The sequence below is a fragment of the Haliotis asinina genome, chromosome 5 (genome assembly GCF_037392515.1).
Source record: "Haliotis asinina isolate JCU_RB_2024 chromosome 5, JCU_Hal_asi_v2, whole genome shotgun sequence".
NCBI lineage: Eukaryota > Metazoa > Mollusca > Gastropoda > Lepetellida > Haliotidae > Haliotis > Haliotis asinina.
In genome coordinates, this window is record NC_090284.1 from 74,520,489 (window position 1) to 74,545,688 (window position 25,200).

General features: G+C 38.6%; 1 protein-coding gene across 2 annotated transcripts in view; it reads left to right on the forward strand.

Moving 5' to 3' along the window:
* Positions 1–19,826: 19,826 nt before the first annotated feature.
* Positions 19,827–25,200, forward strand: part of LOC137285268 (SEC14-like protein 5) — a 45,425-nt gene continuing 40,051 nt past the window's right edge. Inside the window, exons 1-3 of one of the 2 annotated variants that reach the window (XM_067817587.1) lie at positions 19,827–20,035; positions 21,105–21,254; positions 21,591–21,722. In XM_067817587.1, the coding sequence (XP_067673688.1) occupies positions 19,973–20,035; positions 21,105–21,254; positions 21,591–21,722 (345 nt within the window). In that variant the 5' untranslated portion in view covers positions 19,827–19,972. The remainder of the gene's footprint in view (positions 20,036–21,104; positions 21,255–21,590; positions 21,723–25,200) is intronic. The other variant, XM_067817586.1, reaches the window with a different exon arrangement.

Genomic DNA, 25,200 nt, shown 5'->3' on the forward strand with positions numbered 1-25,200 from the left:
TGGAAGATCCCCATACGTGTATGCAAATGATGTCGCATTACTGGTGTAGACAAGCATGTTTTCAAAGTAATTCTACCATTCCAAATCAGCTACCGTGTCTGTATAATCCAACGAGAGATATGACTTTCCTTCAGACAAAGCCTATTGATTCACGGGCATGCAACAATAGTGCTATACAAACGCCCGAACCTTTGAAATGAGATTAAGCTTTAGAAACTGAGATAGATCCAACAACAAAGGTGGTCTTCGATTGTCGCGCACAACATGGCATCAATAACTCATGTCAGGAAAGGTTGTATAACAGTCATAGTTAGTGAATCACAAATGTAAGGTTTCCGTTGACATGGTGTCTTATGTAAAAATAAAGAACAAATTCAAAACGTAATTTACAAAGTTAGTACTTTTATTTAGCATACATGTCATATTTTGTTTCGTTTGAATAGAAAACCACTGGGGACTACCATTCATAGAAATAGAAAACCATTCATGATACAGATAACATCCGGAAAATATTAAAAGATGCATTGCATCGGCTACGTTTGTATTGTGATAATATATCTTGACACAACAGAGTCACAATTATGCATATAACTGGAAGGGTACCGGTACAACAGCAATTAAGGCAATCCTCATAATTCTACTTTGAGGTGTTTTCAACAGATATAAGGGTTTTCTAAAGGTTTCCCAAGTATTGACATTCAAAGTACTTAGGAGGATGTATATAGTCAAAATATACAGTCACAGCTATAGAGTAAAATACCATTTTCTCAGAATTTACGCTCACTTTAATTCAAAGACATAATTGTAAATATATTACATTCACCCTGGTAAATATATTACATTCACCCTGTTTGTAAACGGATAAGTCCATTAAACAAGGGAAAGGACTTTGATTATAAGTGTAAAGTGAAACTCTTCATACCTAACGTTTAAGAATAAGGACTGATCTATATACATTCACAGCTATTGCCTTTTCTGTGTCCCACTGAGTGTTTCGGCAGACGTTCAAAACTACTTGTTTCTGGTGATGACATGTTGGCAAGTGATATGTATTACTGACATACGAGGGGATGTCAATAAGTTTTGAGCCTTGAGCATTTTTCATACTCAGGTGTCACCGCCTATGGTACGACATTGAACCTTGGGGTGTAGCTGATGTGATATATGATTTTTGGTATCCTACTCTCAAAAGTTATTGAACAGCTCACATTGACAGAAAGAGACCCCGCTCACGGCAGTGAAAATGAATAAAACTGAGTATAGAGCAGTAAGTACGTTTTTAGTTCTTGAAGGAAACTCGGCGAAGAACATTGAAGAAAGGCTTTCAGCAGTTTATGGGAAGCCTTCCCCTTCATCTGCTACCATCAAACGATGGGTCAATGAATTTAAGCATGGTAGAGAGAGTCTTGAACATGACCCCCGTCCAGATCGCCCAACAACAAGCACTAGTCAGGGAAACATTGACAGAGTGCATAGACTAGTGCTGGAAAATCGTCGAATGACACTCCACGAGTTAGAGGAGACCACATGCATTTCACACGGTTCCATCGAGACAATTCTTCATGAACATCTCGTCATGTCTAAGGTGTGCGCAAGATGGGAGATAAAACAAGAATGCTTACAGATGAAAGGAAGCAAACAAGGGTCACCATAAGCAACTCCATGCCAACCAGATACAACAAGAATCCAGAAGTAACCTGTGATGAAACCTGGATCCAACACTATGATCCTGAGAGCAAACAAGAATCCATGGAATGGAAACATTACACTTCTCCCAGGACCAAAAAGTTCAAAGCCTCCAGATCGGTGCAGAAGGTAATGGTGACAGTCTTCTGGGACAGCAAAGGCGTCATTCACATAGATTACTTACCAAAAGGAAGAACGACGAATGGGGAATATTACGCTAACTTGTTGAGGCAAGTGCGACAGTCAATCAAGGAGAAGCGCCGGGGCAAGATCAGACGTGGTATTCTTCTACATCAAAACAATGCTCCAGTACACACCTCTCGCGTTGCAGCCGCTGCTGTCCAGGAATGCGGGTACGAAATCTTGCCGCAACCCCACCCCCCACCCCACCCCTCACACACACACACACACACACACACAGACAGACACACACACACTGACAGACAGACAGACAGACAGACACACACACACACACACACACACACACACACACACACACACACACACACACACACTACTCTCCAGACCTGGCACCAAGTGATTACCATCTGTTCCAAAATCTCAAGAAACACTTGCGTGGTCGTAGATATTTCAGGATGAAAATGAGTTTATTGCTGCTACTGAGGCTTGGTTTGAGGACCAAAATGGCGCCTTCTACAGAGATGGCATCAGCGACTGGCACTAAAGATGGAACAAGTGTCTTGGCTCACAAGGGCACTATGTTGAAAAATAAATGTGGTTCATACCAATATTTTGTGTTTTTCTATGCTCAAAACTTCTTGACATCCCCTCGTATTTCTCCACAAGGAACAAGGCAGATGCTAAACATATTGCCGCACAAACTGCTAATGTCACCTCGAAACAATGTTAGTAAATGACTGTTTTCCATGCCCAAACATTTAACTCTCTATGTACATAACCTTTGCATATCTCAGCATCTACTGTGCAAACCACAAGGCTGTATTGATTCCATGTACGGAGCAACTAAACAAGCACGTCTAACATTTGGAGTGGTATGTGATGTGGATTAGGTCAATAGTAGTGTTTTCCTATCTGTCAGATCTTAAGTGTTTAACATCAAGCTTTCTATGTAGCCATTGCCTGTATGTCGGCCATTTTAAGTCCTAAGCTTTTGTGACCATGGCGACATCGCTATATTCCAGACGTAATGTTCAATACAGAATTTCTTTGACAACAATTATTCCTACCTACAGTTATTGATTACTATCAATAATTGAAAAGGATTTTGAAAAGGTTCTGACAGATGATGTCGTTGCGGGGGTAACATTTATCAGGTAATTTGTATAACGAGATAAAACATGATTATGACACTCAGTGGAGATGCCTCAAAGGATACAAAAATATCTAAAACATATTTACAATTGTCTGAAAAAACACACGAAATCAATATTACTAGGCGACCTGCGCTGGGGACTTGAAAACACATGGAGAAAATGGTAGATTGAATCTTCGTTGTTGATGGGATAGGCAGTTTCAAGAGTGAAGCAATTTAATCAAATACTATTCACAGTATGTGACTGGTGCTTTGTGTTACAGCTGCTTGTGTACAAACCAGTGACGTGTGTCGAGACAATACACTCGGGAGTTAGACTGCATGAAACATGTGGGAACAAATTAACTCTACAACAGATGCTTCAACACAGCGACATGCAATTTGTTATTTTGTCATCCAAGTCCAACTGTATTTTGTTATCCAAGTCAAACTGGCATCATCATCGTCATGCATGTAAGTGAAGTGCAGTGTAAAATTGACTGGTATAGTCGAATGAAAATCACCTTTAACTACATTTTATGAACATCTTGCGTAAAGTAGCTATGGGTGATTTTAACCTTTCTCCGACAGAATACACAATACAAAGATTGATACACGATATTTTGTGTTCTATGCAATCGATCTGAATAAGGGTATATAGACAACGGTTGAGAATAAGGAGGTTATTGGGCAGAAACATGCCGTACGCTCTGCTCTTGATTTGATCCTGAAACCTAAGCATGTGTTCATTCCAGTTTTGTTGTAAGTTTCTAAAGCTCAGAGCAGTTCCGTAAAAAGAGTGCTACAATTCTGTATCAAACTAATGTATCACCAAATCACTGTCACAACGATTTAGTTTTACTGGAATGTTTAAAAAGAATAATACTACATTAAGTGTTTGAAAAATGACCCACTGAGTGTAGCACACCCATTACCATGAATCGCCTAGAAACTAACCTAGTTGAATTCGTTCATAAGTGTACAGGGAAATTTGTTACACATGAAAGAAACATAACATTTCTAAATAAAATGACATAACAATATTTTAACTTCATTGATATAATTTATACCAGATGCCGCCATGGACATCGTTGATTAGTGTAATAGCACGCACATGGAAAACTATTATATTCCGATATCAGTGTGGAAGGACAGCAAAGGTAGATCATGCACAGCAAAGGTGGATTATCTGTGTTACAGTAGATTATGTTTGTTTAAAGAATTACAATATTGCAACAAGCAGGGGCCTGGTGGTCCTGGGGCTGCCACGTGGTTTTGGTATTGCATCACATGAGCGCCTGACCCTATTTACACGCTGCCCGGACACCAAGTGGGTCTTCTCCCAGTCCCTTGTCAAACCCACCAAGAACATGTCCCCAACACTTCAGCAATACCCAGGGTGTCAGAAGGGTGATGTTCCTGGATACTCTCCCAATATCAGTCAGTCCTCTCTAGAAAATATGAGGCATGAATTATTGAGAGTTGTACATAAATTTACTTAGTAAGACCAATCCGAATTCTAAACGCACTGTTTAGTGGTAACGATGTTCATTGGGAAAAAGTGTTTTAATGGCACTTCAAATCCATGTTAGAGGATATTGGCGTATTAGTTTCTATATTCAGATAGTGATTCAAGAGCGAACATGAAGGTTTTAGGGCAGCCCAAGTAATGCAGAACGTTCCGGAAAGGACGCAGTTTTGCACCTTCATCTCACAGTATATCATACTTCATCACACTTCATAAAGATCACTTCATACTTAAAACAGCATCGAGATCGCTGTGAAGTAAAGACTTTCCATAGGTTTTGTTGTAGACGCGTGAAGAGCATTTCGTAATTTGATGCATCAGTGACAATAACAATACCTGATGCAATTCCCTATTTTGTCTTACACCATACGTGACCAAATTAGTTTGTTTGCAAACATCATGCTGCAGTGATACAGTACATCAATACTGTTGAAACAAATATATAGTCATGCTATCGTCACAATTGTACAATCGACCTTTACCGGAGATTTGTATGGATGTGGAAAGGGTTTTGTTGTTTCTTTTTTCACATCGAATTTCCAGTTCAATTCAATGTTTATTCCGACAGACCACTATTGGTGGTATAGGAACAGTACAAATAAAGTCATCATATAAATGATAAATTGTTATGCTCACTTGGCAACAATGAATATGTTAGTGCGTTATCCGTTTATGGTATTATTGATAGTTCTTATAAATGTTGAAATATTCTTAAAAAGTGAATAATCATCTAAGGTAAACAGTAGTTTCATTTTTGCAAGGTTCGGCCATTTGCTATAATAAGTAGGGATATTTTGGGATCGTTTGTTGCCAAAAAACGAACATTTAAATAGGTAGTGAAATTCGTCGGCTATCGCCGGTGAGTAAAAAAGATAACAATTTCTGTTCATTCGTGGTATATTTTTCCAGCGGCCAGTCTGTATGGGTAATCGATGGTTTGTCCGAAATGACATGATGGGCCGAGAAACGTATACAGGTAATGAAAGATACTTTTCAAACGATCTTTGAACAATTTATAATAATTACCCTTTGACCTTACATATATATCTTCTCTCCATTTTTTTTATAAAATGATCTTTATGAGTTGTTACGACCATTGAGGCTAGCCATTGTTTACAAACACTCCAGGGGTTATCAAATACATAAGATAGGACACAGCTGTTTAAAATATTTTTTATGTGAGATATCCATGCATTATTATTACGGAGATTTAGATAGTTGTCTGATTTGAAGAGCTGAAATACACGCGATGACAACCTGTACGGGGAAGATGTGGTTTGTAGATTATGCAAAAATGTGATCATCCTTTTAACGATTGTAATGCTCACAGGGAAACGAGCTCGCCATAAACCGTAACGTTACGGGTTGATAATCGTAATCCAGCGGCAAACTTAAGAAATTTATGATGAAACGTTTCAATATTTACAGTATGTTCATACCCCCATATTTCGCTCCCATATAGGGCAATTGGTAGTACTAAAAAATATTGAACAGACTGATTATAGTATCGAGTGCCAGACTTACGTTTCTTGATTTCTTCAGTAGTGCAAACATGGCTTTCTTAGAGCTACACAGTAAATCATTGATTGCGAAATTAAATCTCCTATTGCGGTGAAAGTTGATGCCAAGGTACGTATAAGTATTTACAATTTCAATTGGTTTAGAGTCGAATCGAATTTCCAGTCTAATAGTTCCAACACATTTAAAGTAAAATTAAATTTGCTTCTTTTTAGTCGTAGATAGATAGTGTAAATCCGTTTGGGCTTCATGCAGGTAGCAAAGGTACTCTAGTTCCCCATGGTCCCTAGTATAGCGATCTACCTTCGGTAGTTGGTGATGTATAGCCCGTTTTGATTTTGTACCGTCTGTAGTGATTTCTACGAAAACGTCCTTGTGCCACAGCCTGATTTTTTTTAATCTCCTACTTAGGACTTAATATCTCTCAATTAGTACTTAATATCTCCTACTTAGGACTTAATATCTCCTACTAAGGACTAAGTATCTACTAATTAGTACATAGTATCTCCTAACTAGGACTTAACATAGGACTTAGTATCTCCTAATTTGTACATAGTATCTCCTAATTAGGACATACTTTCTCCTAATTAAGACTTAGTATCTCCTAATTAGGACTTATTAGGGTTTAGAGGTTTGTACTGGATCGGAGCGAGATGGTTGCCTTCGTTGTCTCAACATTGATTGGAACAGCGTTTTTAATTGGCATTGGTTTTCATTTGTCTGCGCCATCATTGTATTGGGATTCTTGAGAGGCATTTAGAAGTTGCTGAATATAATAAGACGAGTATACTGATGACAACTTTTTATTGTCTAACACGACGTCTCGGTCCTATTTCTTGCCCCTTCTTCAGGTGATAGAGACAGGAGTACAAGACACATTATATATAACAGTACTTACAGGAAGAAGACAAGTACATGTATATACAAACAAATCACAGAGGACAGATCAAATGCAGTTATAAAAACAATGATAACATTGATTAAGTGAAGCCAGTTAACAGATGTGTACACAGCAGAGTCATATACAGATGATTAGATTTACAGGAAGCCTGAGATGTGGATGTGTATACAATCAATGAGGTAGATGAAATAGACGTTATATAAACAATGATGGTCGGGAGATGTAAACACAGCAGAGTGATATACAGCTGATTAAATGACATCAGGGGTGGCTTTTGTGATGTTCCAGGCACTGGCGAGATATACACCTTGATCTCTATTTATCTCTAGGGTTAATCTCCTGATGTTGATGGCTTCTAGTAGTTTTCGTTTGTGCCAATCGTGAACGTTGGTAGCCAGGATGCTAGTCTGATGCCAGTCAGTGGAATGGGTGGGGTTTTTTTTATGTGCTCTGAAAGGGCAGATTAGTTTTCGGCCTTTCCAACTGATGTTTTTTGTTCATTGAGACGTATATCAAATGGGCGTTACGTTTCTTCAACGTAGCTACTGCCAGAATGGCAGTTTAGTTGGTATGTGCAGCCTCAACAGTTTTGCATAGTCTGGTTGCTGGTACCTCGTCCATGTGCTTTAAGGGTGGTCTTCAAAGTGTTGTCCAGACCCTCACTACCATCAACAATGCCACCCTATGTCCTAATTAGGAGATACTAAGTCCTAATTAGGAGATACTATGTACTAATTGGTAGATACAAAGTCCTTATTAGGAGATATTAAGTCCTAATTAGGAGATAAAACAATTCAGGAAGTGGCACTAGGACATTTCCATAGATTTCATTTAACGACAGCGTACTAGTTTTAAATATATAGCTGTGATACTCTAGTATTTTACTTGTCCTTCGATGGCAGGTTTTCACGTTCTAACTTTATCGATTTCCATATTCATACACAGTAGACTGTTCTCGTCACGATGTGGCTGATAAATAATAACTCACTCACTCGAGTCTAAGCGTATTTGGAGCAAGGTTACTGTTGCTGAATATTCTCACTGTTGTCGTTTTGTGCAATCATATTTGACATACCATTGAGTCTGTGCTGCCATTGAACATATGCTGCCGATCTATTATATATTACAATTGAAATTCATATTTTTTTTCATTTTGCGTTTATTTGCAAGCTAGGTAAGTTTACAGTACGTTTGTTTCTTATTTGTTTGTTTGAAAGCAAAATGTTTTATCCATGGAGTTCTGAGTAACACTATCTACTTGGCCATCCACAGTAACAACGCCGACACATGATCTGTATCTGAATACAACCTCTAGGCATTGTGAGATCTGATTTGGGCGTCGCTGCCATTAAGATATATTGAGCGAAGGCATTCTTTCTTTTATAAGACCACTTTACTTTCTTTTAATGACACTGTTTACACAGACTCAGTATGCGAGGACCTAGTCACGTCGCCATGTTAATGACGTCAATTAAGTAATAACGTAACGGATGTTTGCATTGTAACCAAACAATGAGAATGCACTGCCTAAAGGAGAGTCCATGCATGATGTCCAGTGTACCATAAATATATGCTCAAGAACATCTACCAAATACTGATGAAATCAGACGTTGGAGAAAAAAATCCATTCATAGCAAGTTACAAATACCTGTTAAACCAAGTCTGTTTTCAACTCGAAACTACGGGAACAGATCAGGGATAAGGAAGCTTCAGTTTTAGAAATCGTCGCCTGAAAACCAGAGTCCACTTTTGTCAAAATTAGAGTTAGTATGCTCGTGGTAGGTTTTAGAGCATAATCTATTACTGGGGCAACCTTTTACAGTGATTTCTTGCTTGTAAATGTGTTTTTTTCAAACCTAACCCTTGTTCTATCTCCATGCAAAATGACACGTTGTTACTTTTCGAGTGTTCTAAGTTGCCAACTGACCAATGAGCAAGCACAATTTTGAATGTTCATCATGGAAATGGGACACGTAACTGTGTTCTTATTTCTCCTATATTTCATTCAAATTGTAGTCCCAATGAAGGTATAAATAAGTTTAAACGACAAACATACAACCTGGTAAAAAAGAAAATAACAATCAATATCCATATAATTATGATTTTTAGCTGTGTTTTCGACACTTAGACCACTTTGGTTTTGAGAAAAATCTCGAATCATTTTTCGAGAATTTCTTATGTATTTAATACACTGTGCTCATAATTTGCGACTTTCCGATAATGTTTGCAATGTCACATGCATGTGAAAATTCAAATTTGGTGGAATTCCATTGAATAGTTTAGAAGATGTCGATCTCCTAAACTTCAAGATCGATTTTCTGGAAACAGGCTTTTCGTTATATAGTACACTTTTTCAGGCGACGAAATGTGTTCCACATGTTTCACATCAAATGTTTTGAAAACATTTCTGAGGCCTGAATGATATAACCTTGATTAAACATGGTCGTATGACGCTTCTTGGAATCTCGGTAGAAAGAAAGTGTACTATAGTACCTGCAACGCTGTAAAATGAAGAAGTTTGAAAGTTAAGTTAAAACAATTTTTTGTCCGAGATATTTGTTGTCACTTCGCATCTTCATGAATATATCTAAATATGAAAAACAGATTATGTGTTTTCACTATTACTGTTTGTTCAGGTGGGTAGGTCATCGGGAGTCAACTGGCTCTTTGATCATAATGAACCATATCAGATTATCAAATTCGTATGATTTGATTTTACCATTCCAAACATAAATTCATAAATTGAAGTTTCACGTCAGCTAGGAGGAAACGTACTTCTTGCGTAAATATTTTCTCCTCAAAGTTCACGAATTTGTAAATACAGGAGGTGGAATCCCTTTTGATAGGGATAAATATATTATTATGCTACACATAATAATCGAAATGCGTCGAAATTGTGAAACAAGCAAGAACACACCACAGAGCGCTATTTTCATTAAAGTACCCGCCGCCATAATGTAAGGGTGTCATGGACGATGAACAGGCTCAAGGTCGGTCGGTACGTATATGGATTCTCTATCTTAAATAACTCCAATGCATGAAAGACTATTGAAGGCTTACTGAATAGTATTACTGATACAAAATACCAGTGTCAACTACTCTTTGTCTCACTATAATACGAAGACGTATTGTATCTGTGTACGTCCTCCAGCAAAACATGATCAGCGGCCAGGCATGAGACCGGACTCTTCCTCCACCTGGTAGGTGGGAAAGGTGCTCCAAGAGGAGACCGGACTCTTCCTCCACCTGGTAGGTGGGAAAGGTGCTCCAAGAGGAGACCGGACTCTTCCTCCACCTGGTAGGTGGGAAAGGTGCTCCAAGAGGAGCGAATATTCATTCAAACTCTGGTCTAGACTCTATTTGCAGACAGTCGCCATGTAACTGGAATGTTGCTGAGTTCGGCGTTAAACAAACCAAAGCATCTCCACATAAACAAGTAGCATCCTAATCATGGGACCTGTTACACATCAGGTTACCTCAAACTTTCACGCTTCCCAAAATACCTCATTGATCGTTCTCTGCCTTTCACCACCAGCATGTTCCAAAACTGACATTTGGCCATGTCGTTTTCTTAACCGTGTCTTGCTATACTCAGCATCAAAAGTTTAGACACATTAGTGTAAATCTAGCCTCTTACATCAGCTAACTCTTCAAGACTGGATTCTGCCAAATATTCCATCCTGTTTAAAGGTACTGTTTACACATGAACTGATGTGTTGTATAAAATTCGTAACAATGAAAAGGTTCTTGCCATGGATTCAATAAAAAGTGAAACTCGTTGAAAATGTGTGAATTCGTAACTTGTTTCACACCAAAACGCAGCTGTGAGCAATTTGATGCATAATCCTTGTGCAATTCATCTCCATACGGTTTGCAGTAAGCTACCCTAAGTTAGAGGAGAAATTCGTCTTCGATGTAACCATATATAAATACATAACACATAGTAAGTGCTTTAAGTGAGTCTAAACTTTTGATGGGTAGTACAGTCGTGCCCCGTTTATCCGAGCACTTGTGTTTTTATTGAAATTGTCATAAGCGGATTTTCGGATATCTGAATCACGGGCCATATGTATAAGAAACGTACAAAGAAACAATCAGACACAATCTTTATTGATTACGGTACATCTAAACAAATATCAGTGCATACAATGTCTCATACCTGCTCATGCACTTATGCTCGCTCGCTTATATATATATATATCATTACCCCTGGGTATAGTCATCTTTTACGATATAACAAACTGTTTCTTCTTATCTCTGGCTGTACACATACAGATTTTGCGGTGTTCTTATTTGTTTCACCAAAACGTGCATGTACGCACATTCAATCTGGTACGACCTATATATAGCTTTTAAGAGATTTAAAAGGATTCAGCTTCACTGTACTAAGACAGTACTCCACTTCTCGCCATAATTTACAATACACTATGCGACAGAAATATCTATTGTAGCAGCAAGTCTAATTAGCTTGTTTTGCATCGTGATTGGATCTGAAGTTGTGAAGTCCATTTGTAAATGTGGAGGCTAACAACGGTTTCATGTGGCAAGCAGTCGCGGTTGCCATAGACACAAGAAAAGCCGTTTACTTCAAGTATATGTCGACATGCCCGAATCAAATTATTGATGTTATGTATTGAGAAGTAGATGTCCCTAAATGCATAAGTAATGTTCATATTGTATCAAGTATATGAGCCCCTAGACTAACTCGATCATCTCCATCGACAAAGGGAGTCTTGACTGTAACTGGTGTTCAATACCGTTACAGCCACTGAACTGTCCTGTAGATTGTCATCATAACAGCAAAATTATATTGCAAAAATTACTAGTCGTCAAAAACAACTGAAATACACCATGGGACGAAAGAAGGCATACAGACATGTTTGATGGTGGTTGAAGCAGGCAGTTGGTCTGTTATGGTGACACTAGACTAATGCTTAGTCTATGAATATATCATGTTATTTTCTTAGTAACAAACTAGCCCATATAAATTGGAAAGGGGCCCCAGTAAGACCAGCAATTCAGAACTTGAGAAAATCTCGACTTGAATTATTTAAGGCTTTAACACTTCAGTGAGGGCTTGGCAGTAATGAATACAATGTGGTTCAAGGACTGTGAGACAGACTATGGTGACATATTTGATATGGGTTCTAGTGCTTTCAACCCCGTCGCGGGCGGTGTAGGTTTCCTGTGTATTGGCCAGACCCAATAATCAAAGGAATACGTTCTTTTGCCAACAGTTTAGGTTTTCAACAACAGAATCACTCAAAGTATACCCGACACATTGTGCTTCATGTGCTTGGAAATAACGCCCGTGAGTACAATCTCAGCTAGTGAGGACTGATATGCTGTTTTAGACGCAACGCTGATTAATATCAGAATTAGAACCAAGGTTACCGTTGTATCGATGACAATATTGATATTTTGTCGTGCTAAGGGTATTTACAGTGCACTGGTTGTAAGATTAAATGCAACTCCTTTAGCTACGACCATGGGTGTTTTGTCAGCTGATATAGAACATTGAATATCGAGTTACTGTTCAATGAAAAAATTATGTTTTTGCATGAAACATCAACACTAAAGGTTTTGCCGGGTCGGGCAAGAGGGGAAGTGATGTGAAACAGACAGCTTGGATAACTGAAAATCAGACTATTTTAAATGTTTACCCCCCATCGATAACTGAAAATCACACTATTTCAAATGTTTACTCCCCATCGATAACTGAAAATCACACTATTTCAAATGTTTACCCCCGTCGATAACTGAAAATCACACTACTTCAAATGTTTACACCCATCGATAACTGAAAATCACACTGTTTTAAATGTTTACCCCCCACCGATAACTGAAAATCACACTACTTCAAATGTTTACCCACCCCCCACCCCCATCGATAACTGAAAATCACACTACTTCAAATGTTTACACCCATCGATAACTGAAAATCACACTATTTTAAATGTTTACCCCCCCCCCCCCCCCACCGATAACTGAAAATCACCCTATTCCAAATGTTTACCCCCCCTCCCCCCATCGATAACTGAAAATCACACTATTTCAAATGTTTACTCCCCATCGATAACTGAAAATCACACTATTTCAAATGTTTACCCCCATCGATAACTGAAAATCACACTATTTTAAATGTTTACCCCCCACCGATAACTGAAAATCACCCTATTCCAAATGTTTAGCCCCCCGTCGATAACTGAAAATCACACTATTTCAAATGTTTACTCCCCATCGATAACTGAAAATCACACTACTTCAAATGTTTACCCCCATCGGTAACTGAAAATCACACTATTTTAAATGTTTACCCCCCACCGATAACTGAAAATCACCCTATTCCAAATGTTTAGCCCCCCATCGATAACTGAAAATCACACTATTTCAAATGTTTACTCCCCATCGATAACTGAAAATCACACTATTTCAAATGTTTACCCCCATCGATAACTGAAAATCACACTATTTTAAATGTCTACTCCCCATCGATAACTGAAAATCACACTACTTCAAATGTTTACCCCCATCGATAACTGAAAATCACACTATTTTAAATGTTTACTCCCCATCGATAACTGAAAATCACACTACTTCAAATGTTTACCCCTCATCGATAACTGAAAATCACCCTATTCCAAATGTTTACCCCCAGCGATAACTGAAAATCACACTACTTCAAATGTTTACCTCCCATCGATAACTGAAAATCACACTATTTTAAATGTGGTGATCCTATCAGACCCTATTAGACCTTCAGGTCAGTGGTGGCAATAGTGTTAATCGTAGAAATATTTTGGACTGTTCAAACATTTTCTACATTAAACACGATTAATTGTCAATCGTAATCATCGTATCAGATCGCATTGATTCGTGACAAAGCGAAACATATCGCATCTAATCGTGCTTCCAAACCGTGGTGAACGGAATCAAGACAAACACCACAGTGGTTGTATTGATAGTTGATGTTCACTCGGGTTGCACATATACCCGTCGGGGTCCAGTGGTAGCTCAAAAAGTGTCCCCCTCGATCGTAATCGTGAAAAAGATGGCAAAAACAATCGTATCTTATCGCAGCAAAGTGCAAAGGTTCGTGGTGAACGTATCAGAACGTTCCACATAGTCCCGAATCGGGGACCCTGATCGTGAGGATCGTGTCAGGTTACCCAATCGTGAAGGGAGAATCCTATCACAACCACGTGATCGTGAGATGATATCGTGACAACAACGCATCCAAGCGTAACAAATCAGAAGGTATCGACACGCATCACCTCATAACCAGACCTGAAATTTCAGCGAAGTTCTACGATCAGCTACGAATCGTCAATCGTGTCAGTCGTAATGAATCGCACGACAGTCTGAACCTAGCGTTAACTAAATCGGGGCAACGATTTTGTTACAGTGATAACGGGCCAAATCACAGAGGTCGTCAGTTTGTGTGGACGGGAATGTTTTGCGTGTTAGCGCGATACTAGGATACTATGAACAACCATACCAGATATTTGGAGTCAACGTACTGGGATATTGGGAACCACCTTACATGATACTGGAAGCCACCTTACATGATACTGGGAGCCACCTTACATGATACTGGAAACCACCTTACATGATACTGGGAGCCACCTTACAGGATACTGGGAGCCACCTTACATGATACTGGGAACCACCTTACATGATACTGGGAGCCACCTTACATGATACTGGAAGCCACCTTACATGATACTGGAAGCCACCTTACAGGATACTGGGAACCACCTTACAGGATACTGGGAACCACCTTACATGATACTGGGAGCCACCTTACATGATACTGGAAACCAGCTTACATGATACTGGGAGCCACCTTACATGATACTGGGAGCCACCTTACAGGATACTGGGAACCACCTTACAGGATACTGGAAACCACCTTACATGATACTGGAAGCCACCTTACATGATAATGGGAGCCACCTTACAGGATACTGGAAACCACCTTACATGATACTGGGAACCACCTTACAGGATACTGGGAACCACCTTACAGGATACTGGGAACCACCTTACATGATACTGGGAGCCACCTTATAGGATACTGGGAACCACCTTACAGGATACTGGAAACCACCTTACATGATACTGGAAACCAAACTACAGGATACTGGGAACCAGCTTACATGATACTGGGAGCCACCTTATAGGATACTGGGAACCACCTTACAGGATACTGGAAACCACCTTACATGATACTGGAAACCAAACTATAGGATACTGGGAAGCACCTTACAGGATACTGGAAACCACTTTACATGATACTGGGAGCCACCTTACAGGATACTGGGAGCCACCTTATAGGATACTGGGAACCACCTTACAGGATACTGGGAACCACCTTACAGGATACTTGGAACCACCTTACATGATACTTGGAACCACCTTACATGATACTGGGAACCTTCGTGCATGATGCTGGGAACCTCCATACACGTGTAACGACGTGTTTTTTTATTTGTATTATTATTGATATTTTGTATTGTTACTGGTAGTTATCATTGGGACGCAATGTTTAGAGTTTTGAGAGATAGTTGTTATGGGTCACATTTCGTATCACGGTACTAGTTTTTTAGAGGCTGTGCTTAAGAGTTGCCTCCCTTTAGGCATTCTTTCGCAAGGCCGATCGCGCAGGTTCCATACTTCACTGGAATGCTAAAAAATCAGTGACTGTGCATATATAAGCTGGTTGTTGTGTTGACGGGACACACACACGAACTTACACTCGGAGTTCTACTGGAGTTGTCTCATCCTTTGGCCTATCTGCATCTTTCTTCCTCTTCATCAATGTTCGACCTACATTCAAGGCTGCTTGTTGCATAACATTTAGTGTAACTGTTTCACTGAAAACCAAGACTTTGGTGAGTTGATATTATATTTGTTACCAATTACTTTAGATTAGATTCCGCTGCATTGTACTAGAAACCTCTATTGTGAATCATTGTATCTTTCGTTTTGGTCAATACATATTATTGAATATTTTACACTTGTCAGTGTTTTGCTGGTTCATAGGGGACTTTTTATATATTTTGGTATGGTAAATTATTGACCGTAACACAGGATAATGGGAACCACCATACGGGATACTGGGAACCACGATACAGGATAAAGGGAACCACGATACTGGATAAAGGGAACCACGATACAGGATAAAGAGAATCACGATACAGGATAAAGGGAACCATGATACAGGATAAAGGGAACCACGATACAGGATACTGGAAACCACCATACGGGATACTGGGAACCACGATACAGGATAAAGGGAATCACGATACAGGATAAAGGGAACCACGATACAGGATAAAGGGAACCACGATACTTGATAAAGAGAATCACGATACAGGATAAAGGGAACCACGACACAGGTTAAAGGGAACCACGATACAGGATAAAGGGAATCACGATACAGGATAAAGGGAACCACAATACAAGATAAAGGGAACCACGATACAGGATAAAGGGAATCGCGATACAGGATAAAGGGAACCACGATACAGGATAAAGGGAATCACGATACAGGATAAAGGGAACCACGATACAGGATAAAGGGAACCACGATACAGGATAAAGGGAATCACGATACAGGATAAAGGGAACCACGATACAGGATGAAGGGAATCACGATACAGGATAAAGGGAACCACGATACAGGATAAAGGGAACCACGATACAGGATAAAGGGAACCACGATACAGGATAAAGGGAATCACGATACAGGATAAAGGGAACCACGATACAGGATAAAGGGAATCACGATACAGGATAAAGGGAATCACGATACAGGATAAAGGGAATCACGATACAGGATAAACGTCTATACAGGACACGTGACACCTCCATAGAGGATACGGGAAACCAGGCGTCAGTAATGGACTTGGCTTTCACTGAAGTTTTTCTGTGACTTTCTCCAACACTATATCCTTGCTGAAACAGCAGGGTTAAACCGAATTGTTCACCGACTGTTGATTAGGACAAATAATGTCAGCTTGATTAACACTTTCAGTTTCGGATGTTACAAACAACGTACAGTATTAACACCTACAGATCAATGCAGTTCTATGATGTACTGTTCTGGACCTTGTTGTTCCTGGCTTCATTGACGTCAACATAAAATAATTAATATATAAACAAAACACCTGACAGACAGGTACGAAGAACATGGCATATGTGACAAATATATTTGTTTCCAGTAGAACGTTTAGAAGCCCATGTACTAGTATTCCATATTAACGTGAACTATGTGTAGGTAACAGGGCTGCCTGGTGGCATGCACAAACCAATAACTCTCTAACTATCGATCCAGGTTCTTCTAGATGGCTGAATAATCGATAATAATGTATCAGTAAATATTCTAATTTAAACTCGAAATTATTCATGTGGATAAGAAGAATGTATGTTAACTAACTGCCATAACAGATCTATATCATTATGAAGACGGGATCGCGTGAATAAGAAATCGAAGTTACTCTTGTCAACCAGTGGACTAGGTCTGAAATGAGTTTAGGTCTTGTTTCAATAATGTGATTACTCAGCTAGGTGGTTTTGTACTCTAACCACAATCATCTCTATCCGACAATCGCATTCACAATCACACCCACACAACAATCACAAATAAAATCACCTCTACCCGACAATCACAGCCACCATCACCTCTACCCGACAATCACAACCAAAAATCACCTCAACCCGACAATCACAGTCACTATCACCTCTACCCGACAATCACAACCACAACCATCTCTACACGACAATCACCACCACAATCACCTCTATCTGACAATCACCACCACAATCATCTCTACCTGACAATCACCACCACAATCACCTCTACCTCACAATCACCACCACAATCACCTCTACCTCACAATCGCAGCCATAACCACATCAACCCTAGAATAGCAGATAGACATACAAAATAGTTTCGAGACGTGTCAGTGAGTGTAAATGTAAACAATGGCTGTGGTAAAACTACATAGAAAAATACAAACACCAGGCCAGATGGCCAATGAGACACACTAGGCATAAAATGCATAAAATATAGGAATAAAAGATAAGCACGTCAACCATTGGTTGTTCATTATATACATGACGATATCTATAAAAACGATGTCGGATTACAGTGCTCGATTTGCGTTAATTCATATTTATATTGATTTTGAACTTGTCTGAACGGTGATGCCGACATTGATGTATGTCTTAATGTACGTCGGCGCGGGTACAGTAAGTATCTGCTGCAAACAGCTGTATCCATGGCCTCGGGGAATAATGAGGCGCATATGACGCAGCTTCTTTGGCTTGATGACGAGACTGAATGACCAGCTACAGCAGTTGACTTTGTAGCCACTGTCAGCCCGTGCACTACAAATATAACCCCTAGAGGATATAAGGGTTCGTATACATGACATGAGCAATATCACAAGCGTTTTGTCAAATGAGATATTACTTCCGCTTCATTCAGATGTTCCAGAAGTGCTGTCAGTAATTCCACTCGTACAAGCAGCTTTCATCACACTGAAGCCATAGTACATTCCCAATATTCCTCTCTGGAATATCCGATTTATTTTTAATTATCGCTAATCCATCGATCTATTCTTTCACATGTCCTACGAAAGTACATGTTAATATTTGTTCGGTGAGAATGTGTGACGGTTCGACATAGCAACATTTAATTGAAACTTGATTCGCACTTCGATTTTACTATGCGCCACGCTTTATTTGAGCAAGCGTATTTGATTCTATATGAAAACAAGAACTAGAAAAATATGAAGAATGTATAAGTTAAGTGCAATTTATAGCCCGTTTATAACAATACCATAGGATGTTGTGAGCTACTGGTCTAACGACTATGAAATATCCATCCAAAGTCATTATTATTATTATTATTCATCTACACAAAATCGTTATTCTGACCCGTAGTGGAACAAGACATTCCGGTATTACAGGTACGTGTCCTAATTACAGGTGCAGGTGAATCACGATGCATGTATGTTGGGACATATTGTTTATGTGTGTCTATAACGGAACCGTGTATGAATATTCGATTGCAATCCAGTCTGTGACAAGCGAACCATTGAGTCCACCTGACAGCGTCACGACCACGTATAACAAACCAAGTCAGTTAACTTAACCTTCCATCTAATTGGTCGTCTCTCACGTGAACAGCATGGTAAGGCTCGGCTGACCTGTGCTGACCCATATCCCAATCGTTCCGCCACACTGATATGTAGCCTTTGTCATCTGTTGTTCATCCCCAATGGAGCCGTTGTGTGGCGTCATTGACGGTACAGCACATGTAGTCGTGTTCCGTCGAATTACTGGTAATAATCCGTTTAGTTCCTGTGAACAACAAAAGGACCGTTCATAATTTATGACATTGTACAAACGACGCCACCTGACTCTTCCTCCCCAACCCCACCGATGTAGATTCTTACACCATTGTCAAGATAAAACTTCGCTGTTTGCAATAAACAAAACGTTGTACATTGTGAAAAACGTCTTCCATCCTACTTTAGCAATGTCAATAGAGATGTTTTACAGGCGTTTTTCATAAATTATCAAAGTACAAATTTGCATGTCAATTTAGTCAAATACACGTATGGCATAATAAGATATTGTATTTCTATGTTCAGGTGACATTAATGATTTTACCCACGCTTTGATTAGTTATAACTTTATGTCATCAATATACTGGAGTACAGTGCCCTTGTCGCGTAAGAATATTAAAGACTAACATTGAACTCAAAGTTAGTCTTGTGATGTTCATATAATAGCAAGACATTCTGTATATTTCATAGACAAAGCAACACATATCACTGTGTGTTTGTATTAGGGAGAGGCAAAGCTCAGATAAACGGCATGCTACATGTTCCAAATGGAACTATGTAGGTCACAGCGGATGCTTCAGTAATATCAAGAAGTGAGGTAGCTGAGGCACAATGGAGGGGCTGAGAGTGGTTGAGGTGAACGAAGGAGATATCATTTTATAGCACTGTCACTTCTTTGACTGTGAAATTGTTTTAACAGATTAAGGATGGTGCAGAAATATAATTCACCCGTGAGGGTGTATAAATACCCATTCGAACTTGTGATGGCGGTGAGTTTTACAACTTTTTGTGTTATCATAACTGTCACATGAAACAAATATTTCTGGACAGAACACTCGTTGTGTGGAGGTCACATCATCCATCAGCAGTGTAATAGTGTGAATGAAGTATTTTGATAATTTTACATATTTATTGTGGCTTGTGATTCACTCATTTTTATCATGTGTGTAATCAGCATATATGTGACTAGTTGACAAACACGATATTATGTTCACTGTAGTATTTAGGCATGCTAAGGTTACAAGGAAGACGGTAGGACTTCCCGTTTCGCCATCCTCAAGAATAATAATATTATACAATTATGATAATATCATATTATATACAATATAATGTAATGCATAATAATATGAAAATATAGTATGATACTGTAAATAATACTCAGGCAGGGTTTTTTACAAACAATACAGGGGAACACTCGTAACAGAAGGAGCACTCTTCAACATTACTAAAGAAGTTACGTTTAAACATTTTCATAGTGACAGTCAATCAGTTCACAAATTGAGCAGTAGATAGAGATTTATCTGAGAATATATTATCACATGTAGTAGTACCTGGAGAATTGATGGAGTTTTGGGTAGATCATGATATTGAGAAATAACACTTGAGAAGCTTGGTCATGTGTTTGTTTTTTTTTACTTAATATCATTGTATTGCTGTCCCTAGCATGAGTAATGTATCAAAACTGAATTTGTCTATCTAACTTTGGATCGTCATAGTAATCCCACCCAAGAGTGCAGCTTGAAGAGCCAAGTTTTGATTGTGTATGTGATAAAGCTGCATTATGGCTGAGTGCCAAGTAACACAATGATCACTACAAAGCAGAAACAATGACTGTAATATCATGAATATGGTGAAAGACTGGCAGAAAGATATGAAAATTATAATATAGGATATTGATTTTGCTTAAGACTCTATGACATAAAGAGAACCAAACCGTCATGCCATTCTTTGTTAAGTTGAACCATATCCTGTGTAGTCAACAGGTACTGATTAGTATGACGATGGTAACTTTAATTAGTTTTGATGCACAATCATTAGTTTACATTGTTCTTCTTCAAGGCATATGAAAAGCGATTTCCAACCTGCAAGATGATTCCAGTGTTTCTTGGAAGTGATATCATAAATGAGTCACGGAGTGAAGATGGGGCAGAGCATGTGGTAGAGAGAAGATGCAGACTCAATGTTGATGCACCTTACCTTCTGAAAAAGGTGTGTCTTTTCATCTCATTATCATGATTATATCTTATATGAACATAATCAGAGTAAGAATGATAATGATCTTAATGATTATCAGGTTGTTCGCATGCTTCAAGTTCAAGCATGCATCGTGCATTGAGAAATGCATGATAAATCGACTATTGTTATGATTTAGTGCATTACTTTTGGTGGATAAGTTTTTAGTCTATCTATATGGTTGCAGACGTTGCATACTTACACAATGCATGTCCCTTATCAGGCTCAAAAGTTTCCACAGTTAATGACCTTGAGTGCATGTCGTGTTAAGTTCGCTTTATGATGAAAATGTTATGTGTTTTATGGTTGCAGATTGTGGGTGTTGACCATGTGATTTTCATCCAGAAGAATACCCTCAATCGTAGAAACAGAACTCTTACAATAGAAGCTAACAACGAGAGTTTTTCATCGAGGATAATCATCAATGAAAACTGTCATTACTCTGTAAGTAGATAAATTTGAACAGTATCCTAACTGCAGATATTGAATATCAATGATGATCACAGGATTCTGTAATTTAGAGACTGATGTTATATAACTGGAATATTGATAAGTGTGACTTTAAGGAACAAGCAAACACAAATGGCAAAATGTTCAAGGTCCTGGCCAAGCTCACTGACTGGGTATATCCATTTCTGCAGACTGATGCTTATGTTGTTGACCACTGGATTGTCTGGTCCAGACTCTATTATTTACAGACCGCTACCATATAGCAGGAATATTGCTGAGTGCAGCATAGAATTTAACTCACTAACTCATTTAGTTCACCATTTCCAAACAAAATCTGGACCTGCTTGACTCCATATTGCTATGTAAGGTTACCTGCTCACAACCATGTAATGATTTATTACATAACAAAGCTCCCAGTAAACAAGTCAAGTTTGTGTGTTTTACTTCGTTCTGTGTCAAGCAAGGGTTTGTTGACACTTGAGATTCACATGGCATGCACGTGACAGCAGCTTAGTTTTTGTCGGCCTTGGAAACACGACACTCTTCTCATGAACATGTCCTGTTTTTTTTTTGTTACATAGTGAAGGAAATAAGCAGTGTAATGTATACTGAAGAAATTAAATTAGGGATACTGGTGTTTTTATGATTGAATCTTATCAGTGTGTCAATGAATTAATATGTCACTATTAGTAAGTTACATAATTACATATATCCCTAACAAGTTCAGTAAATTTATTAGGCATTCTCAAGAACACTTGGAACAATTACAGTGTTCACTGGTTTACTTGACATTTGTATGTAGTGTAATTAATTGTTGATTTGCCCTTAACTATGAGAAGTGCCAAATTGTTTGCTTCTAATTTCTCTTACCATGTTTACTATGTATTTGCCAAATGGAATGAAAAAAAAATGATTCATGAAGGCTTTTCCATTTCTTTGTCCACTGCAGCTAGCAAACATTTCCTGGTAAACGTGGAATTATCATCATAAATAGACATTTTGTTTGCCCCAACTGATTCCATATATTGTTATGGTTCTTTTTTAATGGGACATGTTGAATCAGTGATAATCTCATTGAATCTGGTTTTATTTTCTCCATAGTGATACCTTTCTGTGTGAGGACTGTGTGTCAAAGGTTGCACCAGGTTGTTAATAAGTCATCTAGCATCACAGCATCTCAATTCATGATACCAAGGAGCAAGGCATTTAGAACAGATGTTATTTATTGAAATTTAATGCTGACACAACTATCTTTACCATTTAACTGGGGTATATGCATATTGACATGATTGATGTGTTCATTCATTACACTGACCATGTATTACTCTTCACAACAGTACAGAATGTGAAGCCCGTCTCTTGTGACCTCTGTCATTATATTGCTGGAACAGTACTATAAGTGTCTTTTTGTTTTATGTTCAGAAGGTGAACAGGCTTATTCACAAGAAAAATAAATCGAAGCAAAGGATGTAAGTTTTAACAATGTTTAACTGTTGGTTGTGAACATGTTGAAAAGTCTGATAACTACCTTTATTGACGTACTTACCCTATATCCAGACATGGGTATGACTGTAACGCAAGAGACTAACTGGAAAACAGTGCTAATATTACTTTGTTAATGTTCAGTGTAGCTGAGTGGTATTTTGGCTTGCCCCTATGATTGTGTCCAATGGTGGACAAGACTGCAGGCTGCTGGACTGCCCACAATCTTCCATCTTGTTTCAGATGTCATTTCATGGCGACTGCCATTTTCAAAGTGTTGTCAACAATTTATTGGTCACTTGTTACCTGGTTTGATGATTCATTATTCTGCTGTTTTATGGTTTCCTTGAATTGTCTAGTACAGCTTGCAAATCAGAACCAAAACTACAGTGAATCTATCCAGTCTGACTGGAAGTTTTCGTTGATAATGTTGTACTGCTCTAGAGCTTTTAGAAGGTTTGAAACTCTTTTAAACTGCTATATCAGTGTGTAAATCATGTTCATTATTTGGGTTTGGCTTCTGTCATGAAATTGGTTTGTATTGATTTCTGATTCTTTCCTCATCAACTTCACGACTGCAGACTATGCTTATATAGACATTGTTTATTACTCTCTGTCTCAAAAGATATGGTTTCACTCAGAATATATTTCCAGCTTCCAAGGTTTATATTTGAATTTGAAGGTATGTTTTTTGGACACAGGCACATTTGGAATAGTACTGCGAGAAATAACTAAGAAAAAAGTGATCTGGATGTAATTAAGTTGAAGCTAGATGTTGCATCACTTGTCTTGCACGTGCAAGCACTTCACCACTTGAGGGTGATGCTTGATGCATTGGCAGGTATCATTAATCAGGGAAATATTACACTTTACAAGCAGCCTAGGGAGCTAAAGCTGTGAACATCTGCTATCAGTTCATCAGTCTCCAACATGCCCTTAGATCATTAACAAGCTGAAGCTTCTAGTGGTACATATTCAGAGGTGCCTACCCTCTTGATTTCTAAGTAACAATTACAAAATCTCCCATTAAATTATGACGTTACAATAGCATACATCGATCTTATGATTCCGTGTCAAAGTTCAAATTCAAATACATGTTCAGGTTAGTTTTGAAAGTAATGTCACATGCAATATTACTGAAATGGTCCTTTTGGTTGCATCTGGTTGTCAATATTACAAGATTACTCAGCAAACAACATTATTTCGCCAATCAACATTACAACAATTATGGCATGCACAGTTATCCATTTCCCATCGTGGATGCAGAACAAAAGATTTCATTGGTTATATTTTGTGCTATCCCTCGGGGAAGTATATTTTTAACATCTTGGAATTATCTCATAAAAGTATCCAGCAATTGATTACAATTCCATGATTCATGGAAATCCTTGATTCATGGAAATCCTTGGAAGCACTGTGACAATCACAGATGCTAAATCATCACAGGGAGGTTCAGGAGGGATGTCACGATGTTATTTCATAGAAAGGAAAGGTATTTGTGTATTTAGTGTCTTAAAAAGAGCGTTCATACAATTTGAAAAAACGCCAAAGCATCATCATAAGATAATACTGACAGGTCACATAAATTACTTTAAAAAAAACTAGTATTTCCATCACTTTACTTTCCATCATGTTTCTGACAGGGCATGTCAAGGGTAGGCATGTCTGCATTTTAAGAGGTGTTCATATCTATCAGCTGGTCATGCAGGTTAGTTTGGTTGATGGCGTGTCATTATGGTGATCACTGGATTGTCCTGTCCAGACTCCGTTATTTGTGGGCATTTATTGCAGATTGTATTAGTGTGGCACTAAACACCAGAACATAACGCACACACACACTGCCTTTATGCCTATTGTTTATTTACAGTAGACACGAGTGAAGCCTTTTTCATAGCATACACAGTGTGTGGATACACCCTATGATTCTAGTCTTTCTCAGCTGGTGAGCCTTCAGTTTATAAATGAACTATTGCCACTTCGATTGTGAAAC